The sequence below is a fragment of the Lagenorhynchus albirostris genome, chromosome 3, assembly GCF_949774975.1.
Source record: "Lagenorhynchus albirostris chromosome 3, mLagAlb1.1, whole genome shotgun sequence".
NCBI classification, from domain to species: Eukaryota; Metazoa; Chordata; class Mammalia; order Artiodactyla; family Delphinidae; genus Lagenorhynchus; species Lagenorhynchus albirostris.
The window spans coordinates 30,342,844-30,367,389 of record NC_083097.1 but is presented as its reverse complement, the minus strand read 5'-3'; the positions used below and the strand labels follow the sequence as shown (position 1 = coordinate 30,367,389).

The 24,546-nt window shown below is 40.7% G+C and overlaps 1 protein-coding gene across 1 annotated transcript in view; it reads left to right on the top strand.

Moving 5' to 3' along the window:
• CPLANE1 (ciliogenesis and planar polarity effector complex subunit 1) overlaps positions 1–21,859 on the top strand; it is a 130,664-nt gene extending 108,805 nt beyond the window's left edge. Inside the window, exons 52-54 of the mRNA XM_060146967.1 lie at positions 2,550–2,639; positions 20,704–20,876; positions 21,399–21,859. Of these exons, the coding sequence (XP_060002950.1) occupies positions 2,550–2,639; positions 20,704–20,876; positions 21,399–21,572 (437 nt within the window). The 3' untranslated portion in view covers positions 21,573–21,859. The remainder of the gene's footprint in view (positions 1–2,549; positions 2,640–20,703; positions 20,877–21,398) is intronic.
• Positions 21,860–24,546: the final 2,687 nt, after the last annotated feature.

Here is a 24,546-nt window from a genome sequence, read left to right as displayed (position 1 = left end):
AGGAAGTTGAAATAACTGCCTAAGATCAGATATCTAGGAAGCGGTAGAGTCTAGATTTGAACCCAGTCTGGGTCTAGAGCCTCCACACCTAGAACCTGAACTTCAGTATGCACGTTAACTGAGAAAATTGAAGTATCCATATATTGCAGTCTTTTTGATGGAACTTTATAGTTTGGTTAACTCTTGCTTTTGATTGATGAATTACAATAAGAAAACACTGTTCTTTTTTAAACTAGAATTTCAAAATAGTAACCATTTAAAAAAATTTTTTAAGTTTTATTTTATACCTGATACATTTACCAAAATTAAAGAAAAGAAATATCCAAAACTGGAAAAGATTTTAAACTTGAATCACGGTTTCTTAAAGTCTTGGATTATGTGGAAATATGTCTTTTTCTTGGACCTGTCCAATGTCAGGCCTGTATTGTTACCTTGCACTTGGGTGGGCTGAGGCCTTGGCCCTCTTTGGTCCCCTTACCTGCCTTGCTGAGCTATGCTTGATGAGATGCTCCTGCTGCCCAGAGACTCAGAAGTCCTCAGTGACCAGTACCCCACACAGATAAGTCCAAACCCTCTCCCTGGCCTTTAAGGTGTCCTCCCCTTCTGCCTCCTTAGCCTCCTTTCCGCATATAATCCGGATGACCCATAGCACGTGCAGGCTTGTTTTCCAGACACGTGCTGTGTGCTCCCATTCCTGCCTTGAAAATTTCCCTTATACCTTAAATGCCTCCCCTCCGTGTCTTGGAAGACATCCCTAATTTTAATTCTTTAGCTCTTCCAACCCAGTGTAATGAATTTTAACATCCGTATTTTCATTTTTTAACTGGCTGGTACTTAACTTGCATGGTAGTTGTGAATATTAGAGACAAATAGTAGCATTGGTAACTAATATAGTTATTTTTTTTGTCCTCTGAACCCTCAGTCATGTGTTTCTGCCCTTCTTGAGGCACTACTGCAACAGGTCTTATGTTGTAGTTACTTATAAACTTGGTTATGTCCCGGGATAGACTAAATGATTTGAGGGTAGCAACACTTTCTACATCTGTGTTACCCCTTCACATTGAACAAATGAAATAATTGAATAACTGGATAAATGGGAAAAAAAGGCTATTTAGCTTTTTTGCTTAAAAATAGCTATATATAAACTAATTATTGTTCAAGAATATTAATGGGCAGGTATTGTAGTATTTATACTGTGTCATAGAACACCATATGCCTAACTATTATCTGAGCTGACCTGTCACTCAGCTTCCTGGATCTCCAAGGCAAAGGTAGGAGAGTCAACTTGAGGGACTGTGAACACACTGACCTCCCTGACTGCCTCTGCCACATCCAGAACCCAGCCATTCCCCTGACAACATTCAGCGGCAGTGGGAGAAACCGGGCTCTTCCAGTCCGTGACACAGACAACATGAGCCTGCCGGGGCAAGTTTAATTGTTGCACAGGTGGGAAGTGAGGATCCATCAAGATTTAAAAATTCCCTGCAGTTCTTCTGGAAAAGAAGTTTTCCTGAAAATTCTTTGAGTTTGACTATATGTTGCTGTCTTTTATTTATTTATTAAATTAAATTATTTATTTATTTTTGGCTGGTTGGGTCTTCATCGCTGCGCACGGGCTTTCTCTAGTTGCGGCGAACAGGGGCTACTCTTCGTTGTGGTGCGCCGGCTCCTCATTGCGGTGGCTTCTCTTGGTGCAGAGTGCAGGCTCTAGGCGCGCGGACTTCAGTAGTTGTGGCTCTCGGGCTCTAGAGCACAGACTCAGTAGTTGTGGTGCACGGGCTTAGTTGCTCCGTGGCATGTGGGATCTTCCTGGACCAGGGCTCGAACCCATGTCCCCTGCATTGGCAGGCGGATTCTTAACCACCGTGCCACGAGGGAAGTCCCAACTATCTGTCTTCTATAAAGCAGTATACAGTTTTTGGCTAACTTCTTCAGCCCCGTGCGCAAACTGTTAAATTTAAGAGTTTTCTTTCTTTCTTTTTTTTTTTTTTGCTTGTTTTGTGTTTAATTCTGTCAAAAACAATATATAAGGACTATATGATAAGTATCTGAGAGGCATTATAAGCATAAATAATAGGTCTAGCCTTTGAAATCATCCGGGCCTAGGTTCATAGCCCAGCTCTGCCGCTCACTTTGTGCTCTCAGATGTTTCTTAAATCCTACCACATAGAGCTGTTGTGGATCATAACATAAAACATTTTGCATAACAAACAGTAAATAGTTGCTACTAATCCTGGAATTTAAGAAACCTTAGTTGATCATTCTCTTTGCATTTTGTCTAGGTATTTACTGGAAATAGGCTTATACACCTGGCTTTTCCAGTTGCCAGGGCACATTTGCCATATGAGAAAGGTCCGTGGTTGTGCTATAAGGATACCAAGTCTCAAAGTAGACTTTCCCTTCCTTCATCTGCACTTTTGTTTTGCTTTCTTGGTTCAAATCAACCACCATTTATTGGGCCCCTACTAAGCAGAAGATTTCGGTCCTCAAAGAACTTACAACATGAAAGGTGCATATGGAAGGCTAAAGAAGTTTGCCTGTCTTTATAGGAACTGCTACTTTTACCATACAGAGGAAAGCTGGTGGAGCCAAAGTGGCAGTAAGAAAGGCTGTGCAGTCTCCAGTTACCGTCCAAAAAGGTATGGGATAAAGGTTAGAAAGTTCTTGAGCTTAATACTAAAAATTTTTAAATCATAAATCACTCTTAGAAATGTCAAATACGGATTTCAGTATGAAGAGTGTGGCTAGGTGGTGGTAATGGGTTTAATAAGCACAGTGCTGAACATAAAAACAAGTACTCAGGAAGGTGCTGTGATCACATAGCCATGGAGCACACAGACCCATAAGTTTGGCCCAATTAGCTCTGCTCTGGTGGAGAGAGAGGGAAATTATACATCATTATCTCAGTCCCCGACATCTCCCCGAGCCCACCCCTCAACTGCTGTTACTCTCCACAATTTAAAAAACAGTTTCACATTCATCCTCCTATTAGCTGTCTGTAACAACCCTGGTAGATAGTCAGGGCAACTCTTATCCCCATCTTACGGCTGAGGAAGCTGAGGTATAGAGAAGCCAAGTGGCCTGCTCAAATCCCCTTAGAACAATAGAAAGAACAGCTGGCAGTTATAGAGAACTTACTTGATGCCAAGCATTGTATTAACATCTTATGTGCATGATCTCATTTAATCCAGTGAGGTATCTGTGGAATTAAAGAACTAAATTTGATGGGAATAATGATGAAAACACTAATTCATATATACCATAAAAATGATGAGAGATGTGAATTAATCTGTTCCTGTTATTATGCCTCTCTCCACTGCTGTCTCCTTTCTTTGCAGATTCTTCTTTCAGTTTACATCACATCTCTCTTCAGCTGTGTCTACTCTGCTATTTAACATATTTATCAAGTTTTAGTGTCGATGGCTATACCTTCTAGAAATTCTACTTGGTCCTTTCCATACTTTCCCCCACTGTCTGCATTAAAACCCAAGCCTCCAGTTACTGGGATTAATTTGAGTCCAAGAAGCATCATTTCCTGTGCTTTTAATTTTATAATCCCAGGCTAGTTTTTTTCTTTCAAAGTTTCTCATTTTAATCTTTTGTTACGATGTTTTCTAATTTAGAATACCCCATAGCTTTTTATTCTTTTCTAAGCAAATATGGAGCAATGTTTATTTTAACAGATAAAATGCCCCAAAATACAATGTTACCCCTAAAAATAGCTGAAATTATATGTACCTTTATATTGTATTATGAAGCCTCCAGAGACTCAGGGTTTTGTGTTCTTGAAGTGAGTTATGACCTAGCATGAGGCCTTGCCCGTAGAAAGGCAAAGAGAAGTATTTCCTTCACTGTCCAGTGTCCAGCCCCTGAGAGTATGATTCCAGGTTTCTAGCTTGGGTGTTTGTCTAGACTGTGGCCTAATAATTGGCCCAGGTTGGGCAAGAGGAGGAGCAGGGTTTTCTTCTAGGGGAGATGGAGCTAATGGACTCAGGGTTACTGTTCAGTTTCAGACTCCTCAGGCAAGACTCTATAGAGTTATTTGGCAATAAAGAAACAGAGACGGCATTCACTCTCCTACAGAGAAAGATGCTACTTTAGGGGAAGCTGGTGCACTTGCCCACTAGTTTCCACTGTGGGGTTTCTTCTTGATATATCACTTACTTTTGACCTTAGAAAGCTTTCCCTGGCCATGTTGGGGTAGGAACACCCCACCTGGAGAAGCTTTGCACATGTTCCGTTTCACAGAATTTTTTTCATATTGTTTTTTTATCTCAAAATTGGATATCCCAAATAAATCTAGAGAAGTGCACTTTGATCTGAAGCAAAGGAAATTACAAAGCCATCCCTGTGTAAAGCAAGGTGAGAGAAAGCCAGTGATAGCCTCTCGAGGTTTGTAGATACCCCACAGGTAAAAGTTTACCCTAAAATGTAGGCTTATTAACCTTAGTATCAGCCGACTTGGTGATGATCTATCATTCTTTCTAGATGGCAGTAATTATGTTCATTTGACAAAACAAGAGTAGCAAAGGTTAGATATCAAATTAATTACAGCGGAGATAGGGGTGGGATTAGTTAATGGTCACAATCTTTGCTAATCTCTTACCATACCTGCAAGACTTGAAAGAACAACTTCAGCACCCCGCCTCCATTGTTTCCATCTACTCTGGAGGGACAGCCTACCCTTGTAGTCACAATACTGCTTAACTACCTGTTGGTTTCTCTTCTTTTTATCCTCAGTCTCAACGTTTTCTGTTTTACCAGCTGTTTTTTTTTTTTAAACACAGTGTGTTCACATGTGCATTCCAATTGTGCATTCATAGATATTTTTTCTTTCACAGTTTTTCAAAAATTGTTCCTTAGTAATATTTACTGAAATAATTATTTTAATATGAAACTTTCAATCACACCCCAAAATACTCAGTGGTGTCTTTAAATAGCAGAAAAAAAAGTCAGCCCTTTTTCAACTAGAGCACAGTCCTCACATTGGATTCTATAATGGTGACCACAGGTGCTATAGGATGATGTTAGCCTTACTTCTGTTTCAGACCCTTGGGGCTAATCAAAAGAAGAATCCCTAAGCCCTTTTGTACTGCCACCCTTCTCCCTGTAATCCAAGAAGCAAGCTATTGGAAAGCTGCTGCCTTGGGGATCCAGATAAATAGACCTGTTTCTCACTTACAGATGTGAAGATTATCCAAAAGAGCCCTCTAAGTACTATTCTTCCCTCCCCCAAAAGAACAGAAAGTTAACATATTAGCTCAGGTTCTGGGCATAGATCATCTCTCTCATCTTGGGCCATTACATAACCCCCTAAGCCTCACCTTCCTCATTTGCAAAATGGGGATAGTAACTGTTTCCCCACAGGACTTTCATGAAGAGTATTTATTCTGCAGCAGTCTGTTGAGCTCCTGCTACTTACCAGGCACTGTCAGTCAGGAACAACGCAGAGGGTAGCACAAAAATAAGATATGGGAGACCTTGAAGGTCTCTTTTAGGAGGTGTCATTGGAGTGAAGATGCTGAATGTTGAAAACGGGGTTGTCATTGTAACAATAAGGAAGAACAGTTCCAGGCGGCGAGAAGAGCAAGTTCAAAGCCCTGCTACAGAGGCAACCTTGATAGATTGCCTGGATTGGATTTTACTCTGCATCCAGTGGGACTCCATTGGAGGGAATTAAGCAGGGAGATAATATAATTTACATTTTAGAACATGTGGGAGAAAAAGAACAGAAGGCAGCAGACAAGCACAGAGATATTCCTTGGACTAGGGTTATAATAATAAAAATGGGGGGAAGTCATTCGATTTGGAATATAGAGCATTTCCCCGGAATAGGGCAGAAGTTAACAGTTTGATTTTGGACATGTTAATATTGGGATGTTTATTGCACATCCAAGGCAAGGTGTCAAGAAGGCCGTTTGCCCTATGAAGCTAGAGATACAGGTTTGAGAGTTGTCAGCATGTAGGTATTTCCAGCCATGGAACTAGATGAGGTCAGCGAGGGAGGATGTAGATGTGTAAAAAGACCAATGACCAGGTCCTGGGGCTCTCTGGTAATTCAGCAGACTGAATGTAGGTAGCGTGCATAGCCCATAGTAAATGCCAAAATGTGTACTGCTGTTATTTGGGGGCCGGGGGGTGCTTATTTCTTGGAGGTATCCTTAGCACGAGGTTGGTAGAGAGATGAAAGACCAGGTGGCCCAAACCTTAGCACTCTGTTACCTCTTCTTCCCCTCTTCAAGGAGCCACAGGCCTGCTTGTTGGGAGCTGAGTTTACTTCCCATCGTATACCCCACATATACAACCATCTTGGGTGTTTCTTCAGGTCACCCAGTAGGGGTAGAATGTGCTGTAATACTGGCTTTGGAACATGAAGTGTGTTAGGTGGGGCCAGCTCCTCCAGGCCTCGTGCGGAGAAGCGCTGTCGATGGGCCGATGCGCTAAGCTGCCTGTGCGCGAGAGCTGGGATGAATGTTTCTTTTCAGCAAATACTGATATTCAGGAAGGAGGAAGGGGGCTATAATGTGTGGCTACTGCACTTACCTTGAGCCTATGCCCAAAGGTGAATTGTAGCTGTGAAGCGTGAGTGGCGATGCCAAGAACATCACTCCTGTGAAGCTTCCACGAGACTTTCCATAAGAGAGGCAAGGAAGGCCCAGCTCTCTGAGTTCATCCAGCTTTTAACTTGGAACTTCTCCAGAGTTCCATTTTTTTTTTTTCCTGTGGCCTCTCCTCCCTGGACTCTCTTGTCCTAGAGGTTACTGTTGCTTTTTTTGTTTTGTTTTGTTTTTGTTTCTTTTTTATTAGTTATCTATTTTATACATATTAGTGTATATATGTCAATCCCAATCTCCCAATTCATCAGCCCACCCCACCCCTGCTTTCTTCCCTTAGTGTCCATACGTTTGTTCTCTACATCTGTGTCCCTATTTCTGCCTTGCAAACCAGTTCATCTGTACCATTTTTCAAAGTTCCACATATATGTGTTAATATACGATATTTGTTTTTCTCTTTCTGACTTACTTCCCTCTGTATGACAGTCTCTTGGTCCATCCACGTCTCTACAAATGACCGAATTTCGTTTCTTTTTATGGCTGAGTAACATTCCATTGTATATATGTACCACATCTTCTTTATCTATTCATCTGACGATGGGCATAGGTTGCTTCCATGATCCTGGCTATTGTAAATAGCGCGGCAATGAACATTGGGGTGCATGTGTCTTTTTGAATTATGGTTTTCTCTGGGTATGTGCCCAGTAGTGGGATTGCTGGGTCATATGTTAATTCTATATTTAGTTTTTTAAGGAACCTCCATACTCTTCTCCATAGTGGCTGTATCAATTTACATTCCCACCAACTGTGCAAGAGGGTTCTCTTTTCTCCATACCCTCTCCAGCACTTGTTGTTTGTAGATTTTCTGATGATGCCCATTCTAACTGGTGTGAGGTGATACCTCACTGTAGTTTTGATTTGCATTTCTCTAATAATTAGTGATGCTGAGCAGCTTTTCGTGTGCTTCTTGGCCATCTGTATGTCTTCTTTGGAGAAATGTCTATTTAGGTCTTCTGCCAATTTTTTTTTTTTTTTGCCAATTTTTGATTGGGTTGTTTGCTTTTTTAATATTGAGCTGCATGAGCTGTTTATATATTTTGGAGATTAATCCTTTGTCCGCTGATTTGTTTGCAAATGTTTTCTCCCATTCTGAGGTTTGTCTTTTTGTCTTGTTTGTAGTTTCCTTTGCTATACAAAAGCTTTTAAGTTTCATTAGGTCCCATTTGTTTATTTTTGTTTTTATTTCCATTACTCTAGGATGTGGGTCAAAAAAGATCTTGCTGTGATGTATGTCAAAGAGTGTTCTTCCTGTGTTTTCCTCTGAGAGCTTTATTGTGTCCGGTCTTATATTTAGGTCTTTAATCCATTTTGAGTTTATTTTTGTGTATGGTGTTAGAGAGTGTTCTAATTTCATTCTTTTACATGTAGCTGCCCAGTTTACCCAGCACCACTTATTGAAGAGACAGTTTTTTCTCCACTGTATATATACCCTTGCCTCCTTTGTCATAGATTAGTTGACCATAGGTGCGTGGGTTTATCTCTGGGCTTTCTATCCTGTTCCATTGATCTATATTTCTGTTTTTGTGCCAGTACCATACTGTCTTGACTACTGTAGTTTTGTAGTAGAGTCTGAAGTCAAGGAGTCTCATTCTTCCAGCTCCGTTTTCTTCCCTCAAGATGGCTTTGGCTATTTGGGGTCTTTTGTGTCTCCATACAAATTTTAAGATTTTTTGTTCTAGTTCTGTAAAAAATGCCAGTGGTAATTAGATAGGGATTGCATTGAATCTGTAGATTGCTTTAGGTAGTATAGTCATTTTCACAACATCAATTCTTCCAATCCAAGAACATGGTATATCTCTGCATCTGTTTGTGTCATCTTTTTTTTTTTTTTTTTTTTTTTTTTGTGGTACGCGGGCCACTCACTGTTGTGGCCTCTCCCGTTGCAGAGCACAGGCTCCGGACGTGCAGGTTCAGCGGCCATGGCTCACAGGCCCAGCCGCTTCGCGGCACGTGGGATCCTCCCGGACTGGGGCACGAACCTGTGTCCCCTGCATCGGCAGGCGGACCCTCAACCACTGTGCCACCAGGGAAGCCCTGTTTGTGTCATCTTTGATTTCTTTCATCGGTGTCTTATAGTTTTCTGAGTACAGGTCTTTGACCTCCTTAGGTAGGTTTATTCCTAGGTATTTTATTCTTTTTGTTGCAGTGGTGAATGGGGTTGTTTCCTTGATTTCTCTTTCTGATCTTTCATTTTTAGTGTATAGGAATGCCAGAGATTTCTGTGCATTAATTTTGTATCCTGCAACTTTACCAAATTCATTGATTAGCTCTAGTAGTTTTCTGGTGGCATCTTTAGGATAATCTATGTATAGTATCATGTCATCTGTAAACAGTGACAGTTTTACTTCTTCTTTTCCAATTTTTTATTCCCTTTATTTCTTTTTCTTCTCTGATTGCCATGGTTAGGACTTCCAAAACTGTTGAATAAGAGTGATGAGAGTGGACATCCTTGTCTTCTTCCTGATCTTAGAGGAAATGCTTGTTTTTCACCATTGAGAATGATATTTGCTGTGGGTTTGTCATATGGCCTTTATTATGTTGAGGTAGGTTCCCTCTATGCCCACTTTCTGGAGAGTTTTTAACCATAAAAGGGTGTTGCATTTTGTCAAAAGTTTTCCTGCATCTATTGAGATGATCATATGCTTTTTATTCTTTAATTTGTTAATATGGTGTATCACATTGATTGATTTGAAGAATCCTTGCATCCCTGGGATAAATCCCACCTGATTATGGTGTATGATCCTTTTGATGTGCCGTTGAATTCTGTTTGCTAGTACTTCGTTGAGGATTTGTGTATCTATATTCTGCAATGATATTGGTCAGTAATTTTCTTTTTTTGTGATATGTTTGTCTGGTTTGGTATCAGGGTGATGGTAGCTCCATAGAACGAGTTTGGGAATGTTCCTTCCTCTGCAATTTTTTGGAAGAGTTTGAGAAAGATGGGTGTTAGCTCTTGCCTAAATGTTTGATACAATTCACCTGTGAAGCCATCTGGTCCTGGACTTTTTTTGTTGGAAGATTTTTAATCACAGTTTCAATTTCATTACTTGTGATTGGTCTGTTCATATTTTCTATTTCTTCCTGGTTCAGTCTTGTAAGATTATACCTTTATAAGAATTTGTCCATTTCTTCCAGGTTGTCCATTTTATTGGCATAGAGTTGCTTGTACTAGTCTCTTAGAATGCTTTGTATTTCTGTGTGTCTGTTGTAACTTCTCCTTTTTCATTTCTAATTTTATTGATTTGAGTCCTTTCCCTCTTTTCCTTGGTGAGTCTGGCTAAAGGTTTATCAATTTTGTTTATCTTCTTAAAGAACCAGCTTTTAGTTTTATTGATCTTTGCTATTGTTTTCTTTGTTTCTATTTCTTTTATTTCTGCTCCTGATCTTTATGATTTCTTTCCTTCCACTAACTTTGGGTTTTGTTTGTTCTTCTTTTTCTAGTTCCTTTAGGTGTAAAGTTAGATTGTTTACTTGAGATTTTTCTTATTTCTTGAGATAGGATTGTACTGCTATAAAATTCCTTCTTAGAACTTTGCTTTTGCTGCATCCCATATGTTTTGGATGGTCGTGTTTTCGTTGTCATTTGTCTCTAGGTATTTTTTGATTTCCTCTTTGATTGCTTCACTGATCTCTGGGTTATTTAGTAATGTGTTGTTTAGCCTCCATGTGTTGTTTTTTTTATGTTTTTCCCCTGTAATTTATTTCTAATCTCATAGCGCTGTGGTTGGAAAAGATGCTTGATATGATTTCAGTTTTCTTAAATTTACCAAGGCTTGATTTGTGACCCAAGATGTGGTTGATCCTGTAGAATGTTCCATGTGCACTTGAGAAGAAAGTGTAGGGACTTCCCTGGTGGCACAGTGGTTAAGAATCCGCCTGCCAATGCAGGGGACACGGTTCGATCCCTGGTCCAGGAAGATCCCACATGCCGCACAGCAACTAAGCCTGTGCACTACAACTACTGAGCCCGCGAGCCTCAACTGCTGAAGCCCATGTTTCACACCTACTGAAGCCCGTGTGCCTAGAGGCTGTGCTCTGCAACAAAGAGAAGCCACTGCAGTGAGAAGTCTGTGCACCTCAACGAGGAGCAGCCCCCGCTCTCTGAAGCTAGACAAAGGCTGTGTGCAGCAACGAAGACCCAACACAGCCAAAAATTAAAAATAAATAAATAAATAAATTTATAAAAAATAAAAAAACGAAAGTGTAATCTGCTGTTTTTGGATGGAATGTCCTATAAGTATCACTTAAATCTGTCTGGTCTATTGTGGCGTTTAAAGCTTGTGTTTCCTTATTAATTTTCTATCTGGATGATCTGTCCATTGGTGTAAGTGAGGTGTTAAAGTGCCCCACTATTACTGTTACTGTCAATTCCCTCATTTATAGCTGTTAGCATTTGCCTTATGTATTGAGGTGCTCCTGTGTTGGGTGCACATATATTTATAATTGTATATCTTCTTCCTGGATTGATCCCTTGACCATTATGTACTGTTCTTCCTTGTCTCTTGTACCAGTCTTTATTTTAAAGTCTATTTTATCTGATATGAGTATTGCTACTCCAGCTTTCTTTTGATTTCCATTTACATGGAATATCTTTTTCCATCCCCTCACTTTCAGTCTGTATGTGTCCCTAGGTCTGAAGTGGGTCTCTTGTAGACAGCATATATATGGGTCTTGTTTTTGTATCCATTCAATGAGCCTGTGTCTTCTGGTTGGAGCATTTAATCCATTCGCCTTTAAGGTAATTATTGATATGTTTGTTCCTAATACCATTTTCTTAATTGTTTTGGGTTTGTTTTTGTAGGTCCTTTTCTTGTGTTTCCCACTTAGAGAAGTTCCTTTAGCATTTGCTGTAGAGCTGTTTTGGTGGTGCTGAATTCTCTTAGCTTTTGCTTGTCTGTAAAGCTTTTGATTTCTCCCTCAAATCTGAATGAGATCCTTGCTGGGTAGAGTAACCTTGGTTGTAGGTTCTTCCCCTTCATCACTTTAAATATATCGTGCCACTCCCTTCTGGCTTGTAGAGTTTCTGCTGAGAAATCATCTATTAACCTTACGGGAGTACCCTTGTATGTTATTTGTCATTTTTCCCTTGTTGCTTTTAATAATTTTTCTTTGTCTCTAATTATTGTCAATTTGATTACTGTGTGTCTTGGCGTGTTTCTCCTTTGGTTTATCCTGCCTGGGACTCTCTGCAGTTCCTGGACTTGAGTGGATATTTCTTTTCCCATGTTAGGGAACTTCTTGACTATAATCTCTTCAAATATTTTCTCTGGTCCTTTCTCTCTCTCTTCTCCTTCTGGGAACCCTATAATGTGAATGTTGGTGAGTTTAATGTTGTCCCACAGGTCTCTTAGGCTGTCTTTATCGCTTTTCATTCTTTTTTCTGTTCCACCACCGTCAATTCCACCATTCTGTCTTCCAGGTCACTTATCCATTCTTCTGCGTCAGTTATTCTGCTATTGATTCCTTCTAGTATATTTTCATTTCAGTTATTGTATTGTTCATCTCTGTTTGTTTGTTCTTTAGTTCTTCTAGGTGTTTGTTCTTTAATTCTTCTAGGTCTTTGTTAAACATTTCTTGCATCTTCTCGATCTTTGCCTCCATTCTTTGTCCGAGGTCCTGGATAATCTTCACTATCATTATTCTGAATTCTTTTTCTGGAAGGTGGCCTATCTCCACTTCATTTAGTTCTTTTTCTGGTGGTGTTTTATCTTGTTCCTTCATCTGGTACATAGTCCTCTGCCTTTTCATTTTGTCTAACTTTCTGTGAATGTGGTTTTCATTCCACAGGCTGTGGGATGAAATGTGGTTTTCATTCCACAGGCTGTGTAGTTCTTTTTGCTTCTGTTCTCCATCCTCTGGTGGATGAGGCTGTCTTAAGAGGCTTGTGGAAGCTTCCTGATGGGAGGGACTGGTGGTGGGTAGAGCTGGGTGTTGATCTGTTGGGCAGAGATCAGTAAAACTTTAATACGCTTGTCTGCTGATGGGTGGGGCTGAGTTCCCTCCCTGTTGCTTGGCCTGAGTTGACCCAGCACTGGAGCCTACAGGCTCTTTAATGGGGCTAATGGCAGACTCCGGGAGGGCTCATGCCAAGGAATACTTCCCAGAACTTCTGCTGCCAGTGTCCGTGTCCTCACGGTGAGCCACAGCTGTCCACCGCCTCTGCAGGAGACCCTCCAACACTAGCAGGTAGGTCTGATTCAGTCTCCTAGGGGGTCACTGCTCCTTCCCCCGGGTCCTGGTGCACACACTACGTTATGCCCTCCGGGAGTGGAGTCTGTTTCCCCCAGTCCTGTTGAAGTCCTGGAATCAAATCCCGCTAGACTTCAAAAGTCGATTCTCTGGGAATTCCTCCTTCTGTTGCCAGACACCCAGGTTGGGAAGACTGACGTGGGGCTCAGAACCTTCACTCCAGTGGGTAGAGTTCTGTGGTATAATTGTTCTCCAGTTTGTGAGTTGCCCACCCACAAGTTGTTTGTGATTGCACCTCTCCTACATTGCGCCTTCTCCTTTGTCTTTGGATATGGGGTATCTTTTTTGGTGAGTTCCAGTGTCTTCCTGTCGATGATTGTTCAGCAGTTAGTTGTGATTCCTGTGCTCTTGCAAGAGGGAATGAGCACACGTCCTTCTACTCCGCCATCTTGAACCAATCTCGGTTACCATTACTTTTAAAATCAAAAGCGGTGGCCAGAGGAGATGGAGTCAAGATGGCAGAGAAGAACGTGAGCTCACCTCTTCTTAGGAAAGCATCAAAATAACAACTGCTGAACGACCATAGACAAAAAAAAAAAAAAACCCACTGGAACCTACCATAAAGAATATCCTACATCCAAAGAAGCCACAGTGAGACAGTAGGAGGGGCACAATTGCAATAAAATCAAATCCCACAAAATTTGGGTGACCCACAAAATGGAAAATAATTATACCACAGAAGCTCTCCCACAACAGTGAAAGTTCTGAGCCCCATGTCAGACTCCCCAGCCTGGGGGTCTGGCAACTGGAGTAGGAGCCCCCAGAGAATCTGGCTTTGAAGGCTAGTGGAGTTTGATTGCAGGAATTCCACAAGACTGGGAGAAACAGAAACTCCTCTATTGGAGGGTACACACAAGGTCTTGTGCGCACCAGGACCCAGGGAAAAAAGCAGTGACCTCATAAGAGCCTGGGCCAGACCTACCTCCTCGTATTGGAGTGTCTCCTGCAGAGGTGGTGGTGGGGCAGCTGTGGCTTAGTGCGGTGACAAGACACGGTGGTTCTGGGGAGTACTCTTTGGTGTGAGCACTCCGGGAGGCTGCCATTTTGTCTCTAAGACTTTGCCCCACCCAACAATCTGTAGGCTCCAGTGCTGGGACACCTCAGGCCAAACAGTCAACAGGGATGGACACAGCCCCACCCCACCCATTAGCAGAGAGCTGCTTAAAGTCTTCCTGAGCACATGGCTACCCACAAAACACACCCCTTGATACGGCCCTGCCCACCAGAGGGACAAGACCCAGCTCCACCCACCAGTGGTCAGGAACCAGTCCCTCCCACCAGGAAGCCTGCACAAGCCTCTTAGCATCACCCACCAGGGGGCAGACAGCAGAAGCAAGAACTACCACCCTGCAGCCTGCAGAACGGAAACCACATCGCAGAAAGTTAGACAAAATGAGACAGCAGAGGAATATGTCCCAGATGAAGGAACAAAATAAAACCCCAGAAGAACAACTAAGTGAAGTGGAGACGAGCAATCTACATGAAAAAGAATTCAGAGTAATAACAGAAAAGATTATCCACGTTCTTCAAAAAAGAATGGAGGCACAGATAGAGAAGTTACAAGAAATGTTTAACAAAGACCTACAATAATTAAAGAAGAAACAGAGATGAACAATACAATAACTGAAATGAAAAATACACTGGAAGGAATCAGAATAACTGGAAGGAATCAGAATAACTGAGACAGGAGAATGGACAGGTGAGCTGGAAGACAGAATGGTGGAAATCACTGCTGCAGAATAGAATAAAGAAAAAAGAATGTAAACAAATGATGAGCGCCTAAGAGACCTTTGGGACAACATTAAATGCACCAACATTCGCATTATAGGGGTCCCAGAAGGAGGAGAGGGAGAGAAAGGACCTGAGAAAATATTTGAAGAGATAATAGCTGAAAACTTCCCTAACATGGGAAGGGAGAGAGTCATAGAAGTCCAAGGAAGCCCAGAGAGTCCCAGGCAGGATAAACTCAAGTAGGAACATGCTAAGACACATAGTAATCACATTGACAAAAATTAAAGACAAAGAAAAAATATTAAAAGCAACAAGGGAAAAATGACAAATAACATACAAGGGAATTCCCAAAAGGTTGTAAGCTGATTCCTCAGCAGAAAGTATGCAGGCCAGAAGGGAAGTGATGAACAGGAAGAACCTTCAACCAAGAACACTCTACCTAGCAAGGCTCTCACTCAGATTCGATGGAGAAATCAAAAGCTTTACAGACAAGCAAAAGCTAAGAGAATTCAGCGCTACCAGACCAGCTTTGCAACGAATGCTAAAGGAACTTCTCTAGGTGGAAAAGAAAAGGCCACAAATAGAAACAAGAAAATTATGAATAGAAATGCTAACCAGTAAAGGCAAACATACAGTAAAGGTAGGAAGTCATCCACACACAAGTATGATATCAAAAGCAGCAATCGTGAGGAGAGTACAAATGGAGGATATTGGAAATGAATTTGAAATTAAATGATCAGCAAGTTAAAACTATCCTGTTTATGTAGACTGCTGTATCAAAACCTCTTGGTAATCGCAAACCAAAAATCTACAATAGATATACAAAAAAGAAAAAAGGAATCCAAACACAACATGAAAGGTAGTCAAATCAAAAGAGAACAAAAGAGTAAGCGAAGAAAAAAGACCTACAAAAACAAATCCAAAACAATTAACAAAATGGCAACAAGAACATATCAATAATTACCTTAAACATAAATGGATTAAATGCTCCAACCAAAAGATATAGACTGGCTGAATAGATACAAAAACAAGACCTATACATGTGCTGTCTACAAGACATGCACTTCAGATCTAGGGACACATACAGACTGAAAGTGAGGGGATGCAAAGTATTACAGGCAAATGGAAATCAGAAGAAACCTGGAGTAGCAATACTCATATAAGACAAAATTGACTTTAAAATAAAGACTGTTTCAAGAAACAAAGAAGGACACTACATAATGATCAAGGGATCAATCCAGGAAGAAGATATAACGATCTTATATGCACCCAACATAGAAGCACCTCAGTATATAAGGCAAATGCTAACAGCCATAAAAAGAGAAATCAACAGTAACACAATAATAGTGTGGGACTTTTAACACCCCACTTTCATCAGTGGACAGATCATCCAGACCTAAAATTAGTAGGGAAACAGAGGCCTTAAATGACACATTAGACCAGATGGATGTAATTGATATTTGTAGAGCATTCCATCCAAAAGCAGCAGAATACACATTCTCAAGTGCACATGGAACATTCTCTAGGATTGGTCACATGCTGAGCCACAAAGCAAGCCTTGGTAAATTTAAGAAAACTGAAATCATGTCACCCATCTTTTCTGACCCCAATGCTATGAGATTAGAATCAACTATGAAAAAACTGTAAAAAACACAAACATGTGGAAGCTAAACAATATAATAGTAAACAACATGGATCACTGAAGAAATCAAAGAGGAAATCAAAAAATACCTGGAGACAAAAGACAGTGAGAGCACCATGATCCAAAACCTATGGGACACAGTTCTGAGAGGGAAGTTTATAGCAATACAATCTTACCTCAGGAACAAGAAAAATGTCAAGTAAACAACCTAACCTTACACCTAAAGCAACTAGAGAAAGAAGAACAAACAAAACCCAAAGTTAGTAGAAGGAAAGAAATCATAAAAATCAGAGCAGAAATAAATAGAAACAAAGAAAACAATAGCAAAGATCAATGAAACCAAAAGCTTGTTCTTGAGAAGATAAACAAAATTGATAAATCTTTAGCCAGACAGACTCATCAAGAAAAAAAGAGGGCTCAAATCAATAAAATTAGAAATGAAAAAAGTTACAGCAGACACCACAGAAACACAGAGGGACTACTACAAGCAATTCTATGCCAATAAAATGCACAACCTGGAAAAAATGGACAAATTCTTAGAAAGGTACAATCTCCCAAAACTGAACCAGGAAGAAATGGAAATATGAAAACCAAATACAAGCACTGAAATTGAAACAGCAATTAAAAAATTTCTAGCACACAAAAGTCCAGGACCAAATGGCTTCACAGGTGAATTCTGTCAAACAATCAGAGAAGAGTTAACACCTATCTTTCTGAAACTATTCCAAACAATTGTAGATGAAGGAATACTCCCAGAGTGATTCTATGAGGCCAGTGTCACCTGATACCAAAACTAGACAAAGATACCACTCACACACAACGAATATTACAGGCCAATATCACTGATGAATATAGATGCAAAAATCCTGAACAGAATACTAGCAAACGAAATCCAGGGACTTCCCTGGTGATCCGGTGGTTAAGAATCCGCCTTCCAGTGCAGGGGACGCAGGTTCAATCTCTGGTCAGGGAACTAAGATCCCACATGCCACAGGGCAAGTCATGGCGACTACTGAGCCCGTGTGCTCTAGAGCCCACATGCCACTAGTGAGTCCTGTGCCACCACTACCAAGTCCTTGCACTCTAGAGCCCGCGCACCACAACTAGAGAGCCCACCCCCTGCAACTTCTGAGCCTGTACGTTCCGGGCCCATACACTGCAACTAGTGAGCCTGTGCACCACAGCTACTGAGCCAACACTCTCTGGAGCCCATGCACCACAACTAGAGAGAAGCCTGCACACCGCAACGAAGAGCCCGCACACCACAAAGATCCCGCATGCTGCAGTGAAGATTCCACCTGCCGCAACTAAGACCCAATGCAGCCAAATAAAACAAAAAACAAACGAAAACCCTCAAATCCAACAGTACATTAAAAGGATCATACACCATGGTCAAGTGGGATTTTTTTCGAAAGATGCAAGGATTTTTCAGTATCTGCAAATCAGTGTGCTATACCATATCAACAAATTGAAGAATAAAAACTATATGATCATCTCAATAGATGCAGAAAAAGCTTTTGATAGGGCTTCCCTGGTGGCGCAGTGGTTGAGAGTCCGCCTGCTGATGCAGGGGACATGGGTTCGTGCCCCGGTCCGGGAGGATCCCACATGCCACGGAGCAGCTGGGCCCGTGAGCCATGGCTGCTGAGCCTGTGCATCCGGAGCCTGTGCTCCGCAACGGGAGAGGCCACAACAGTGAGAGGCCCGCATACAGCCAAAAAAAAAAAAAAAAAAGGTTTTGACAAAATTCAACACCCATTTATGATAAAAACTCTCCAGAAAGTGGGCATTGAGGGAACATACCTCAACATAATAAAGGCCATATATGACAAACCCACAGCTAACATCACACAAAATTGTGAAAAGCTGAAAGCATTCCCTCTAAGATCAGGAACAAGACAAGGATGTCCACTCTCACCACTTTTATTCAACATAGTTTTGGAAGTTCTAGCAATCAGAGAAGAAAAGGAAAAGGAATGCAAATTGGAAAAGAAGAAATAAAACTGTCACTGTTCGCAGATGACATGATACTATACATACAAAATCCTAAAGATGCTACCAGGAAACTACTAGAGCTCATCAATGAATTTGGTAAAGTTGTAGGATACAAAATCAATGCACAGAAATCTCTGGCATTCCTATACACTAGCAATGAAAAATCAGAGAAATCAAGGAAACAATCCCATTTACCATCGCATCAAAAAGAATAAAATACCTAGGAATAAACCTGCCTGTGGAGGCAAAAAGATCTGTACTATGAAAACTATAAGATGCTGATGAAAGGAAAGCAAAGGTGATGCAAATAGATGGAAAGATATACCATGTTCTTGGATTGGAAGAATCAATATTGTGAAAATGACTGTACTACACAAGACAATCTAAAGATTCAGTGCAATCCCTATCAAATTACCAATGGCATTTTTCACAGAACTAGAACAGAAAATTTTGCAATTTGTATGGAAACACAAAAATGACCCCAAATAGCCAAAGAAATCTTGAGAAAGCAAAACAGAGTTGGAGTAATCAGGCTCCCTGACTTCAGACTAAATGACAAAGCTACAGTAATCAAAACAGTATGGTACAGGCACAAAATCAGAAATACAGATCAATGGAACAGTATAGAAAATCCAGAGATAAACCCACACACCTATGGTCAATTAATCTATGACATAGGAGGCAAAACTATACAGTGAAGAAAAGACAATCTCTTCAATAAATGATGCTGGGACAACTGGACAGCTACATGTAAAAAATGAAATTAGAACACTCCCTAACACCATACACAAAAATAAACTCAAAATGGATTAAAGACATAAATTAAGACTAGATACTATAAAACTCTTAGAGGAAAACACAGGCAGAACACTCTTTGAGGTAAATCACAGTAATATCTTTTTGATCCGTCTCCTAGAGTAATGGAAATAAAAACAAAAATAAACCAATGGGACCTCATTAAACTAAAAAACTTGCACAGCAAAAGAAACCATAAACAAAACAAAAAGACAACCCATGGAATGGGAGAAAATTTTTGCAAACAATGTGACCAACAAGGGGTTAATCTCCAAAATTTCCAAATAGCTCATGCAGCTCCTCGATATCAAAAAAAAAAAAAAAACCCAATCAAAAAGTGGGCAGAAGACCTAAATAGACATTCCTCCAAAGAAGATATACAGATGGCCAAGAGGCACATGAAAAGATGCTCAACATTGCTAATTATTAGAAAATTGCAAATCAAAACTACAATGAGATATCATCTCACACCAGTGAAAATGGCCATTGTCAAAAAGTCTACAAACAATAAATGCTGGAGAGGGTGTGGAGAAAAGGAATGTTGGTGGGAATGTAAATTCGTATATTCACTATGGAGAACGGTATGGAGGTTACTAAAAAATCTAAAACTAGAGCTACGATATGATCCAGCAATCCCACTCCTGGGCATATATCTGGAGAAAAGCACGGTTCAAAAGGATACGTGTACCACAGTGTTCATTGCAGTGCTGTTTACAATAGCCAAGACATGGAAGCAACCTAAATGTCCATCAACAGAAGAATGGATAAAGAAGAAGTGGTACATATATACAATGGAATATTACTCAGCCATTAAAAAGAATGGTGGCGCAGTGGTTGAGAGTCCGCCTGCCGATGCAGGGGACACAGGTTCGTGCCCCGGTCTGGGAAGATCCCACATGCCACGGAGCGGCTAGGCCCGTGAGCCATGGCCGCTGGGCCTGCACATCTGGAGCCTGTGCTCCGCAACAGGAGAGGCCACAACAGTGAGAGGCCCACGTACTGCCAAAAAAAAAAAAAAAATGAAATAATGCCATTTGCAGCAACATGGATGGACCTGGAGATTATCATACTGAGCAAAGTACATCAGACAGAGAAAGACAAATATCATATGATAGCGCTTATATGTGGAATCTAAAAACAATGATACAAATGAACTTACTTACAAAACAAACAGACTCACGGACTTAGAGAACGAACTTATGGTTACCAGGGGAGAAGGGTGGGGGGGAGGGATAGATTGGGAGTTTGGGATTGACATATACACGCTTGCTATATTTAAAATAGATAACCAACAAGGACCTACTATAGCACAGGGAACTCTGCTGAATATTCTGTAATAACCTAAATGGGAAAAGAACTTGAAAAAGAATAGATACATGTATATGTATAACTAAATCACTTTGCTGTACACCTGAAACTAACACAACATTTTTAATCAACTGTACTCCAATATAAAATAAAAAGGAAAACAAAACAAAAGAGGTGGCCAGAATTCAATTTCCTTCTCTCACATAGAATAGGAATTGCTGGAACCCTAAAGCCAACCATATCCAGACCTTGTGATTTAAATATTAGGTAAGGTGTGACTGCCTTGGGTTTGATTATAAAAGTCATTGTAAGTAACAAACTTATAAATGAATCAGTCCTAATGTATGCATTGTTCTTTTCCCTTGAAAGGGTCTAATGCTCCCTGTCTGCGGTGTACAGAAAATCACACAAGTGCTGGTCTTGCCCCTCAAACCAAGGAGGTATGTTTAGAGTATGAGAGAGAGGAGACTGTGGTGAGCCCCTGGATGGTACCTTCAGACATCCGTGCGATTCTGTATGAGAGTCACAGTTCCCTTCTACAGGTACACGTTGTTCCAGGTTCCAGTTTGCCTAGTGGTTCCTTGGGTTCTTTAGGATTTTTTGTTGTTGTTTATTTATTTATTTAGTGGGATGTAGACATACTGAAAGACTATTAGGTCAGTTTGAAGTAGCGATTCAAAGCATCTACACTTTTGGCTTAGTACTCCAGCATTTATCATGCAGAATTTTCCTTGACTGTGTATTTTCTTTTTAACCTAAAAAAAAAAAAAGACTCAAAAAACAAGACACAACAACAAAAATGTAAGAACAGATCATTGTACTATAGACATAAGAATCTATTCTGTCCACTCTTCAGACCTGGCGCCAGCATCTTGTGTCGGGTGATGCTCATTCAGCCCATTGCCAATCTAGATGTGCTGGGCAACCGCAGCCCTGGTTCCCTTCATGTTTCCTTCAGTGCTCGGTGGATGAGCAGCTCTAGAATCTTTGGAAAATTTAGTTCATGTTCCATTTATTTTTTCTCAGGCTAGGACCACAACTTACTGTCTTTCTCAATTTGATAGGACTCATCACCAACTGAAGAAAAGCCAGAGCCTCCTTTTGGGGTGGGTGGCACGGACAGCTTGTCTGAGAGCACGGGCAGCATCCTCAGCAAGCTTGACTGGGATGCCGTCGAAGATATGGTGGCCGGTGTGGAGGACAAGAGCCCGTCTGTCCACCGGGCCCTGGACCTGTAAGACCTGAATGTCACTCTGCTTCCACGCAAAGGCCAGCAACTCAGTGTTGTAGTTCTGAAAGATTTGTGGGTTTAAGGGAGAGAAGCAATGAAAGAAGCAATGTGAATTTACCACCTGCAGGCATATTATTACCTGGATTAGACATTTTAAGAGGAAAAATAAACATTTCTCAATAAGTTTGCCTTCGAGGGAAAGGGGTTTACTATAGATGTGTTATATGTTTTTGCATTTGACTTATTATCTTTAGGTATAATTTTTTAAATGATGAAATAAACAGTACCTTTCAAGCCAAGCTTGTATAATATTTAAGCTTCTTTCAATAAAAACCTTCTGTCTTGCCTCATCCTTTACCCCTTGAGTTTTAAGAAGCAACCTTAGCTGGGTAAACCTGATAGGAAAAAAAAATGCTTTCATTGAGGTGAAGAAAATCACTCTCTCACCAGAGATGCTCAATAATGAACTCCATTTTAAAAGATATCCTAAAATTGTGTAGGACTTGGCTGTGGGGTGAAAAGGAACCAGCCACCTTCCACTAATCCTGAACTTCTAAATAAAACATGTTCCACATGGGCCAGGTCTTCTGTCCTCTGCCCTGTATCATGAAAAGCCTTGGAGGAAGAAAGAGTTGGATACTTTGGGTGCCTTGCAGAGTCTGGCCACTGCTACTACCCTGCACTTTGATCTCTGCCTTGTCAGCTCAGTGGGGCCACTGTGGTCTGCTTGGACATAGCTCGTTATGCTGGAGTTGGGATAATACCCTTAAAGCAGAGAGCCAAGCATTTATGAGACTTACCTCATGAGCTTCCCTTCCCTCGGGGATCACTGTCTCGCACTGCACGCTGCTGTCCAGTGTCTAAAAGCAGTTGCCTCACATTTTTTTGTCCAATTTTATGGTTAAGGCATGCAGACTGGTCACGTGCCAGTTACTCTGTCATAGCTGCAAGTGGAAGTCTTTTCTTGGTCTCAGTCAATTTTACATCCGTACAGCAAACCTGAAAATAAGGACTGAAGGAGGGTAGAGCATGTCAGCAGAAGACTGATGGTCCTAGGCAGCCTCCAGCCTCTAGCTTGAATATGTTCTCTTAGTCTTCAGAAAACTGCAGTATGACAGTTTTGTAGCATGCCTGACACAGGAAAGAAACATCCTTACAAGGAAGGGTCTAGACTGCATACCTTCCAAACAAACAAGGGTTAAAAGAAGCAGTTTCCATATCTAGATTTCAAGCACTTACCATGCTTGGGAATACCTCCAGTTATCAAAAGGATTCCCCAATTTCTCAAAACAATATTATTTTGCTCACATTTTTATTAGAAAATATACAGCATTTAGTATCATGTATATCTGAACTAAAGCCACATCTGAGTGTCCTGTTCTTAATTCTGGCTGAGTTTGGAATCTGTTAGCAAAGGAAGCTCAGACACAAAGCTTCCAAGAAATTATATCCGTGGGCCTGGCTTAGAAACACCGACTGCAGCCTTTCTTTCCTACTTCAGCTCCTACTGTTTCTAGCTTATAGTATATGCTCACGTGTTTGACGAATTCACGAAAAGCCATTATAGCTTATACCCTTTTCTATTTCTCAGCAATTCAAATAATTATGCACCATGCTTTGTGTCCTGTTTAGCTTTTCTATAAGAAATCAAACCTTGATCTTACTGAGGAAATCTGAGAGAAAGGAATTTTGCAGAAGTCACATTGGTAGCCCTCCAGAACTCCAGTTTCCTTTAAGCTTTGCTTATACCCTGATCATTCATGTGTGTTCAGCATTTGGACTGTGACACTATGTCATTAAGGTGACCCTAGTGGAAACTAATGCTTTCATTTTTTCATACAAATACTGAATCTGGGGAACATCTGAGAGGAAAGAATCCTTGTTAGTTAAGGTTGGTGTGTAGGTTAGGAATGAATCTATATATATGGGGCCTAGGGCCAACTTCCATGGCAGGAGTTGCCTAGTTGAAGGGAAGAATTTTATGTAGGATTTTTAAAAACGGATACTAATTTAAAAAAGTATTTAAAATATATTCAAAGTCATTAAAGGTAAAAAGCTGATTAAGATAACCAGCGTTAAGAATTTTAAAATGGTAAAATATTTTACCGTTTGATAAATTAATTTTTTTATTCCTTCTAAGACCTAAGTGAAAGGATAATAAAAGAATTTTTAAATGTATAAATCAACACAAACGAAGAGAACTGGAGAGGAGATATCACTGGAGGAGAGAAGTCACAGGAGGTGTAAGAGTGTGAGGAGGCCATAATAGAATTTGTGCAGAGGAGGATAGTGCAAAGAGCTCCCAGTAGCTATGCCCGAGGCAGGAGTCCAACTTCCCACCTGATTACTTTAGAGCAGAGATCAGCAAATCTAGCCTGCTTTCTGTTCTTGTAAATAGAGTTTTACTGAAAGACAACCTGCCCATCCATTCACATGATATCTACGCTGCTTTTGCTTGTCAGTGGCAGAGTTGCATAGTTGCTACACAGACCATGTGACTTGCAAAGCCTAAAATACTTATTTTCTGACTCTTTAGAGAAAGTTTGCCAACCACTGCTCTAGAGTGGAACTCACCAGATGAAATCCACCTCTAACCCTTCAGAGCTTCAATAAAGAGCTTCAATAAGCTTTCTAGTACCTTGCTCAAAAACCTGAATGGACAGTTAGGCATCACTTGACACAAAGAGAAAGCCCTTTTCATGAAAGGGAGAGTCAAAATTAAATGAGCAAAACAACAACAAAAAGATCATGCAAGAAATAGAACAAGTGGTTTTTTAAAGCTAACAAATTGGAAGGCTCCGGCAACGACAGAGGAAGCCCTATTCTCACATTTCCGTTAATAAAGAAGACATATTTCTTATTGGTGAGTGGCAAGAGTTCAACATCAATTGATTCCCATTTTAAAAACGAGTATACATGCATTCACCAAGTCCCTACTTCTGGCGTTTGACGAGTAAGGGGCAGCTACTTCAGGAAGCTAA